The sequence below is a fragment of the Tupaia chinensis genome, unplaced genomic scaffold, assembly GCF_000334495.1.
Source record: "Tupaia chinensis unplaced genomic scaffold, TupChi_1.0 Scaffold000195_1, whole genome shotgun sequence".
Taxonomy (NCBI): Eukaryota; Metazoa; Chordata; class Mammalia; order Scandentia; family Tupaiidae; genus Tupaia; species Tupaia belangeri.
The window spans coordinates 936,747-945,951 of record NW_006159670.1 but is presented as its reverse complement, the minus strand read 5'-3'; the positions used below and the strand labels follow the sequence as shown (position 1 = coordinate 945,951).

Here is a 9,205-nt window from a genome sequence, read left to right as displayed (position 1 = left end):
TTTTTTGGGCGAGGTTTTTGCTATAGGGTGCGTGTACTTGCCAGAGACAGGCAGAAAGTGAGAGATCACCTCACAGTGGGGTTGGCCACGCCGCAATCCCTTCTCTTCCGTTCTCCTCTTGAGATCTTGGGCGGGCACACACGCACACGCGCCCGGCATGAGTTTTAAGCCACCATGTCAGAGACGCAAACCACGGTCAACTACATGAGAATCCAGCAACATAGCCATTACACTAACTGCTGGTCCTAGCCACCATGACTTTTGAAAAATCAGTTTTGGTCTATTTCAATGATCTGACCACTCGAACCTTTCAGTCCTGGATAACCTCGTGTACTCTGGCACTGTTAAGATACACAAAACTCTTGCCATAAGCTGGATCCAGACACGGTGCAACTGGCTCCCAATCCTCAGCAACAATCCCCCCCCCAATCTACCTGGTGATAATGTGGTATTTCACACAATCAAGCCTTCCTGTCCTTCAGTGCTTCTTTTATGGGGCTTTATCTTTTCTTTTCCTAATTTCCCTCTCATTAACTTTCCTTTCAGTAACCTGTTCATTTGTGAGGTTCATTCTCAAAGCCATCTTTGGTTAATTACTTCCACTGTGCATCAATTAGCTGAATGCATTTTCCTCTCATCTGGAGTCTGGCTGGCTTTCTCGAAGTCTCCTCTAATCCTATTGCCATTTGCAGCAATTCTGCTTCAAAGGGGACAAGAGCTGACCCTACAGACTCAGCCATTTGCCTTTAGACTTCTCACACACTCATCCAGTACATCGCTGGGAGTTGAGATGGCTATCCTGGAGTGCTCAGTACCGAAGTTTCTCACCTGTGTTTACTTGGTGTACTTAGTCAGACCAAAGGCCCAGTTGTCACTGGACTCACTACCACCCACAGCAATTGCTGTTATAATTTAGGGAAGTAATTCTTTTTTTTTTTTTTTTTTTGGAGAGGTTTTTGATATAGGGCGCGTGCACTCACCAGACAGAGACAGAAAGCGAGAAATCACCCCCCAGGGGGGATAGTCACGCCGCAATCCCTTCTCCTCCATTCCCCTCTTGGGATCTTGGGCACGCACACGCGCCCAGAGTTGAGTTTTAAGCTACTGGGTCCGGGACATGAACCATGGTCGACTATGTGGGAGTCCAGCGACATAGCCATTACGCTAACTGCTGGTTCCCGAGGGAAGTAATTCTGAGTGTGGCCCATGGACCGGCAGCGTCAGCAACACCTCGAAACTTGCCAGAAATGTCCACCCCTGGGCCCCCTCCAGACCTAATGAGTCAGAGCTGTGGGGGTGAGGCCTGCTAGTCTCAGGAAGCACTCTGGCCATTCAAATGCACACGGGAAATCTGCCTGGGGGTATGGGGCAGCCCGCAGGAGCCAGGGTACTGCACTTCTTCCCCATCTGCTCTGTGGGCATCACTCAACAACCCCCAACTGGGCTCAAATCACTTGTAACAGGGTAAACGGGACACCTAGCCTGCCGTGAGTTATGAAGTCACCTGTGTTTCTACAGGTAGACCTGAAGTCTGCCCGTCTTAATTCAGGTCCATCCTCTCCTCACGGTCTCCTGGGCGAGGGTGGCCTGAGCGGCCTCTCCCAGCAGGGAAGCTGCTGGACCAGACTCTTCTCTCGCTCGTTTTTCTCCTTACCTGATGTAGAAGGCAATTTTATTTGTGTTGACTGACATCCTACCTCTTTCCATAGAAATATTTGAAGTGGCTTATAAAAAGCATGTAACAATTCAAAACATAGGTCACCAGGACCCAAAGGGAAGGGAACCACCACGACTGTCTGCATGCCTGTTGTCTGCGGCAGCCTCGAGGACAGTACAGATAGAATTAATAGCATTCATAAACACTTTCGGGTAAAACTTGGCAAAAATGTAAACGCAGATGTATCTCAAAGATAATAAGTTAAGCTGTCCACTAGTGGCACAGAGGAGAGCCCGGGCTTTGAGCCCTGGCTCACAACGTAGCACTTGACTGGCATTTTAGCCCAGAGATCAGCCTCATGACCTGTAAGCTACAGCCATCAGTGCAGGCCTCTGTGACTGAGGGCACCAACTCCCTCACCTCTTCCCGGCCTAAACATGTTTACCTTCCCCAAATGCTGGGCATGAATTTCATCATTAGAATTTTTGTTCACTTATTCAACCAATATGTGAGCATTTATCATCATAGTAACCCTCTGACCTTTCAGAATTTATTTAAATAAATTCATTTATTTACTTATATTTAGTGTGTGAATAAGTGTATTTGCTTATTTTTCTTGATGAGGGAGGCCTCCCCCGTTACGAGAAAGCGGGCCCCTAGTACGTGCCGTGCCGCACTGGTGGGAAAGCTCCCTTCACTCAGAAGGGTTGTAACCTGTCCTTCTCGACAGCGTGATGGCATTTACTCTGCTTCTGACAGTCCCCTGATCTCTGCCGTTTCTCCCCATGGCCAAGTGCTGACCTGAACCTCTAAGGGTGGTAAAAAGTGTTCATTTCAGACCCAGTCGCAATGAGGAGAGGGACAGGGCAAGGCCGTTGGCACAGACAGCCTGGAAAGCTTGGAAGAGACCCTGTGCCTCCGAAGGGCTGAGTTCTACTAAGGAGCAGAAGTATCTACTTGGGCCTGTGGTTCGACGCGAGGTCTGTTCCGGGCAGTCACATTACTGTTCCATGAACCTGTTTAACCGAGCTCCAGTGAGTAAGGAGGAAATGTCTAAGTGGAAAAATACCACACAGCAGCAAGTGCTCATCACATTAAAAATAATAAATTCAGGAATACTTAGGTGCTGATGCCTGGAACGGTTAAGTGCCAACAGTCTTCTTCGATTATTACAGTAAGAGGAATTTACTCTTAATGCATAGCATCTGAAGAAAAAAAGTTATATAAGCTCTTAAAAGAGGCCCTTTAGACAATTATTTTACAAATGTGAAATAAGACCCTTCAAACAAATACCAATTTCAATAATAGTTTACATACAGCAATAATTTATTCTGAAATGTTCATTTCGTTTCTGTTGAGACACGATTCATGTCTCATTAATAAAAGAGCAGCCATCTCACCTCAAATACCAGAATATACAACAAGTTACAGCATAGCAAAAATTCTACCTACTTGCAGATAAAATCTAGTTCAGGTAAAATAGTTTCATTCAATGTTTTACAGTAACACAGATTTTCTTTTTAGAGCACAAAACAGTGTAAATTGTTACACTGCAGCTATGTCTATGCACACGTCATGTGACCACAGAACTGTTCGATACTTCTGAGACTGAACCATCGGTTTCATTCATGCAGTAAAGCAAAGCAGGCTGGGAAACGTGTTCATCGGGAACCATATCACTGTGAATTTCACAGCCACATGATTAATTATGATGTTAGATGGACTCGCAAAGATTAAAACATATTCTTTTTGCATAAATACCAATTTCTCCCTGATGTTTTATAATCTAAAAATGATTGATAACAGCAATTACCTACCTGTAGTGTTATTTAAGACAAGCAATAATTAAAGGGGGGTGGGAATGGGATGCTACTTAAATATATGTAAAACCTACTGTACAATATACTTGGCTTTACCGATTTTTTTCCTAACTATCAAGAGTGCCTCCCAAAATATGACCAGTGAAGACAAAGCATACTGTCAAATATGGCTTCCAGAACAAAAACTTTCTAACAAGAATCAAACCTATTTACAAACTTTTTCAGTCTCTTACAGTTTCATCTGAAACAAAATCTCTATATAGCAGTTGTAATTAACACATAATTCTCTTAGTTTCATCGTCCCTATTCTTTAAACAGATGTCACAAGGTAAGACCCAGAATGGCGCTTCGGACTTTGCGTCCCGCTGGACTCTGTGCTGTCAGTTTTGGAATCTCGCTTCTTTGTGCTGTTGCTGACCGGGGTCGGGATCTGCGAGGGCCGGGCTGAAGTGCTGTCGGCGCTGCTCTTCCTAGGGCTCGGGTTGTAATTGAAAGGAGTCACTCTGGCAGCCACAGTCCCACTGGGTGAGCTGTGTTTGCTGGAGCTGCTAGAGCTGAACGGGGTTCGGTCGGCCACGGAACTCTCGTTAGTGTCTGACGCGGGGACGGGATTACTTTGTCCGGGTTTTGTCTCGGTTCCTTTTTGGGCCCCATGAAGCCTTTATTTGAGGTTTTCCTCTGATATTTAACTGAAAATTATTTTTAAGTGTTTTTATTGCTTATTGTAGCAGGCTAAAAATTTGTTAATTTGGGGAACTCTCGTTAGTGTCTGACGCGGGGACGGGATTACTTTGTCCGGGTTTTGTCTCGGTTCCTTTTTGGTCTGGGGCATCTACCTGAATAAAGGAGTTCAGGCGGTTCTCCAAACCCGCGGTGCGCACAGGAGCGCTGCCATTTCCCACGCTCTGTTTGCCCTGATTCTCTCTGACGCTTGGGTTTCCCTTTTCCGAAACACTGTCGATCACCGGGGGAGTATTACCTGTGGGAGATCTTCCAGACCGAGGGTTGTTAATGGGACAGTCCTCGATCCTCACCCACACGTCCTCTGTTTTAGAGACAGCAGGTGCCATCTGATAGATGAGAGTCTTTGATTCAGCACCATTTGAAGCACCTGAGGAAGTGGTCTGAGCAGTACTGTTTGTGGGAGAAATTTCACTTTCTTTGATTTTTCTCCACGTTCCTCTTGTGGATACTTGGCTTTCTTTTGTCTGTTTGGTTCCTGAGGTGGAGTTCACATGCTTTTCATCCTCACTCTTTGCTTTTTCACTGGATTCTGACGAAGCAGACAGAATTGAGGACGAGCTTCCGGTTCTCCTCCACGTGCTCACTCGAGGAAGGGACGACGAGTGTTTGCTGTGCTCACGCTTCCAGGTGCCGGACCTGTTGACTGGCAGCCTGGAAGGACTTTCGGAGTGGGAACGTGCAATGTCGTGCCGCTTCGCCGGTCTGCCGTCGTTGTATTCGATGGTGGGACTGAGATTGGGCGGGAGTTTCCGCCACCCGCCAGCCTGGACAGACGGATGCGTGGAGAGAGACATATCTGGGAGGGAAGGGCTTAACACGGGAGTCTGTGCCTGGGACCGAGTGGGGGAGTCTGGTCTAGAAGAGGGGGACAGAGATTCAAATGAAGCCGATTCCTCCAACTTTCTCCTCAGGGTTGGGCTTGGCGCCTCTTTGATGAAAGTTGACTGGCGTACTAATACAGGTCTCTCGGACCTATCAGATTCACTTCCACTTGATTTAGTCGAAGACATTCTAGAAAGTTCTACCTTTTTATTGGACCCATTGCCATTACTCATCTGATTCAGTCCTTTGGAGGCAGACTCACTTCTTGGGATGCTACTGGCATTCTTGGACACAGCCGTCTGCTTGGTGAGGTTCTGCTGGCTCATCTGCCTGCCTGGGGACGTGTATGACATTTTCCCTGAGCCCGAGGACTTGGTGGAAGCAGTACTAGGGGATGATGTCCTGGGCAGCTGGGACAGTTTGTTAGTAGGGCTGATTCCATTCCTGCCAGGGGAGATGGAGTTGCGTCCCGGAGACTGCAGCGGTCTACTTAACGGCTGCTGGGCAGGCCTGGAAGGGGTGGAGTCTCTAGACCCCGATCTAGAAGGCCCTTTATTTGACCCGACGATCTGCGCTGTCTGCCTGGACACAGGGCTTAGCTCTGACCTCACCGACGGCTTGGCTCCTCTAGGAGAAGTGGTGGCTGCCTGGCCTTCACTAGGGCTTTTGGAGGCTGGAGGCTTAAGGGGTGGGCCTTTCTTAGAGACGGGACTTGTACTTGAGGAGCTATTGCGAACTCCTGGGATGTGAATCATTGTCCTACCTCGAGAGATGGAAGGCATATTTGTTGGAAGGGGCTGCTTCAGCTGGCTTGAGACTTCTGAATTGGATCGAACTTTTCCAGTAATCAAACTTTTATAAACTTTCTTTCCTCCTTTGATTCCTTTATTTTCAGATTCTATCTTTTTAGTTTCCAACGTACTTTTCTCCCCAGGTTTCAGAATGCGTGGACCTTTATTACTTGTGAAGGGCTTCTCCTCTTGATCGGGTGTGAGATGAAATGGTGATCCCAGGGAGATCCCCGATTTCAGGGACAGGATGGAATCGGAATCGGAGGAAGCCTGTCTAGACAAACACGCTGCCGCGGCAGCCTGATGTAAACTACTCACTATGGAATTTGCTCCCTCCTGGATAGCTTTCCAGTCGAAGTTTTCGGAATCAGGGGATAAACCATGTTCTGAATCTGGTCTCTGTATATCTTTCAAATCAAGTGTCAAATCTTCTGCTAATATGCCACTCGTATTTCTGGGATTATGCTTTTCAGTATCACCCTTGAGTCTGGAAGGCTTTTTCTTTTTCGGCATGGCAGAACTTATACATTCCTGCAACAGGTCATCTTCAGAGTCGATGCTGAGAGAGCTGAGGGAACTGTTTCTTGAGAAACAAACAGGAGTATCTTCAACATGAAAAGATTTAGGAGCATACCCGGAGGCCTGAGGTTTGCCTGGTTCTCCCTGAGAGGCAGGGGGTGCAGTCTCTTTGACAGGTTCGTTTTCTTTGTTGTTGTTGTTTTCTTGGTCAATGTCACTGAGAGAACTCAGAGAAGAATTACGAGAAAAGCAGACTGGAGTATTTTCAATAGCGAAGTTCTGCAGCTTCTCATCGGTTGCTGCCCCTCTGTCTGGCAGATCCTTGGATGGCTGGGGAAAGGCGGACTGCTTCTGCAGTCCGGGTTTGGGCTGACACCGACTTACCGAATGTTTGGTAATAGCTTGTGTCTTATTAGAGGACTGCTGGTTCGAGGCTACTTCCGTGTGGCTGGTAACTTTAACTTCTGATTCCTTATTCTCTTTCCCCTTTCTTAATTCAGCCTTCTCCCTAGAAAGATCAACATCATCATCGTCAAAATCTAGAGAACTCAAAGAATCATTCCGTGAAAAGCAGTATGGCGTCCCTTCAATAGGCGTGTAATGATGAGGTGAATCAAAAGTAAAGCTTCCTCTGACTCTGTCGTCGTTATTTGGCAGCTTATCACTGAAGTCCTTGGGATTATTTTTCGAGTTCTGCTTCTTCGGATCTCTGCTGTCTGAGAAAGCTCTCTCAGCACTTAAACTATTTTTCGAGTCCGTACTTCTCCTCCCCCGTGCCCTATACTCAGGATTCTGGGGCACGGGTTTTACTGGCGAAGTAGGTTTCTTTTTCTTACCATCTGGCTGGCTTTTGCTGGTTCCGGATGAAGCCGCTGATGCTTGCTGGACCTGGTCCATTATTTTTTTCACACGGAAAGGCTTGTGACTTTTTCCTTTGGGCATTGCAGAATTAATGCACTCTGCAAGAATATCACCTTCCTCTGTTTTACTATCCTCCAGTTCTGGTATGGTTACAGCTGAGGCTTTTCCTCTTTGGGCCTCGTCTGTGCTTCTGCCTTCTGTGGGAATGGTGTCTCGCTTTTCACCCGACTGTGCCCCTGCTCGAACCCCTTCTCCAGCAGCTAGCTCGTTTGGAGGAGATTCTATTGTTAGATCACTTAGCGACGTGGCTGTGGAAAAAGTGATCGGTGTCCCCTCTACACAGTACACTCGTGGCATGTCATCCCCTGGCGTAAAACTCACATGCTTCTGTGCCTGTAAGCGGTTTTGTGGTGGCAGAAGTTTGTACACGGGCAGCTGACTGGGCTTCCTTGCCACAGGTGGAGGTAATTTGGAAGCAGTCTGGGCTGGCTTTTTGGCTTTGCGTGATGACTTCGTGGGCATGGCGGAAATAATACATTCCTCCAGTATTTCAATGTCATCATCATCTGAATCATCTAGCAGATCTTTTTCAGAATCAACAGGCTTTTCCACCTCCTTTTCCTGGTTTTCACTAGATTCTTCAGGCTGCTCTGATTCTGTTTCATTCCCATTGTCATTCTCCTGGACAGGAGGCATGATTCTTAATTCCACATCTTTCTGTATAAAAGGCTCATCAAGGCTCAGGGCGCTCAGGCTAGACGAACAAGAGAACCCGTCTGGGGTACTTTCTGTGGCAAAGTGCAGCAACGTGTCCACATCCGGAAGGACCTGGACCCTCTGGACAGCAGCATTCACAGCGGCTGGCTTCGGCCCGCTCTCTCTCTTTTCAGCAGATGGGACCTTGTGTTTGGGCACCTCTCGCTTGGTCTGAACTGTCTGCGGAGGAGGTGGAGGGGTTTTACTTCTGCTGGGTGGCATGGTTTGTCCAGGGCTATCTGGAAGGTCACTGGGACTTATAATGCCGCTTACCATTCCACTGCACGGTTCACTCTGAACGGAGCTGGCAATGGAACGGCTCTCAAAACTGTCGAGGGAACTGACGGACGTGCATCTGCTGAACATGAGTGGCGTCTCCTGGACGTAGTGCTCGGGTGGACTTTTGGGTGTCTGAGCACCACTTTTGGAAGGAGATTTAGCCCCTGAAGAAAATTCAACAGCTTTGTGCCTGCTGGGTTCTGAAGACAAGCCAGGAGCTGGGAGCCTGCTGGATTTGGTTCTGACATGCTGGGAGACCGCTGGGACTTCATGCACAGGCGTGTCGGCGGACCTAGTTCCACCGTTTTCCTTCATTTCTGTGATCTGAAGAGTGTTAGCAGACTCTGCTTCTTGTGTTGTCTGATCACATCCTATTTCATCCTCAGCAGATGACAAAGACGATAATGAGCTACACCTGGAAAAACATATGGGGGTATCTTCTACACAGTACGTCTGTACTGTCTCCTGGCTGACAGAGGGGGCTTTGCAAGAGGTAGCTTTCTGAGTCTGGCCACTTCTGCTCTGTGCGGAGCTTGGATGGGGCTGGCTCTGCCTCCTGGCATTAGATGGAGGTGTGGACGTATTCTCACCACTTGAAGAGATGTGTTCGGTTTTAGTGCTTTGTCCAGATGAGCTCTTAGAGAATGCAAATGATGGTTTCTGTGAGGGAGGAATGTCTGTGGCATATTTTAAACTATAATCAATAGGCTGGTCCACATGGTGTTTTTCTTCATTATATTTCATGCTATAATTTGTTGGTCTTTCTTCTTCTTCATGCTGTTCTTCCTCAGAGTAACGTTCACTGTAGTTGGTTGGCTTGTCATCTTCATAGTCATCTTCCTGACACAAAGACTGGTTTACATTTTGATTAAGTCCGTGATTAGAACCCACTCGATTTGTTTCTGAGCCACTGGCTCCCCTTGACCTATATGGGGAAATGCGTTGCTGTTGCTCAA

General features: G+C 47.4%; 1 protein-coding gene across 1 annotated transcript in view; it reads right to left on the bottom strand.

The window, feature by feature from the left end:
- Positions 1 to 2,949: 2,949 nt before the first annotated feature.
- Positions 2,950 to 9,205, bottom strand: part of APC (APC regulator of Wnt signaling pathway) — a 102,626-nt gene continuing 96,370 nt past the window's right edge. Inside the window, exons 18-19 of the mRNA XM_027771200.1 lie at positions 4,234 to 9,201; positions 2,950 to 4,058 (exon numbers count right to left, since the gene is read on the bottom strand). Coding sequence (XP_027627001.1) covers positions 3,788 to 4,058; positions 4,234 to 9,201 — 5,239 coding nt within the window. The 3' untranslated portion in view covers positions 2,950 to 3,787. The remainder of the gene's footprint in view (positions 4,059 to 4,233; positions 9,202 to 9,205) is intronic.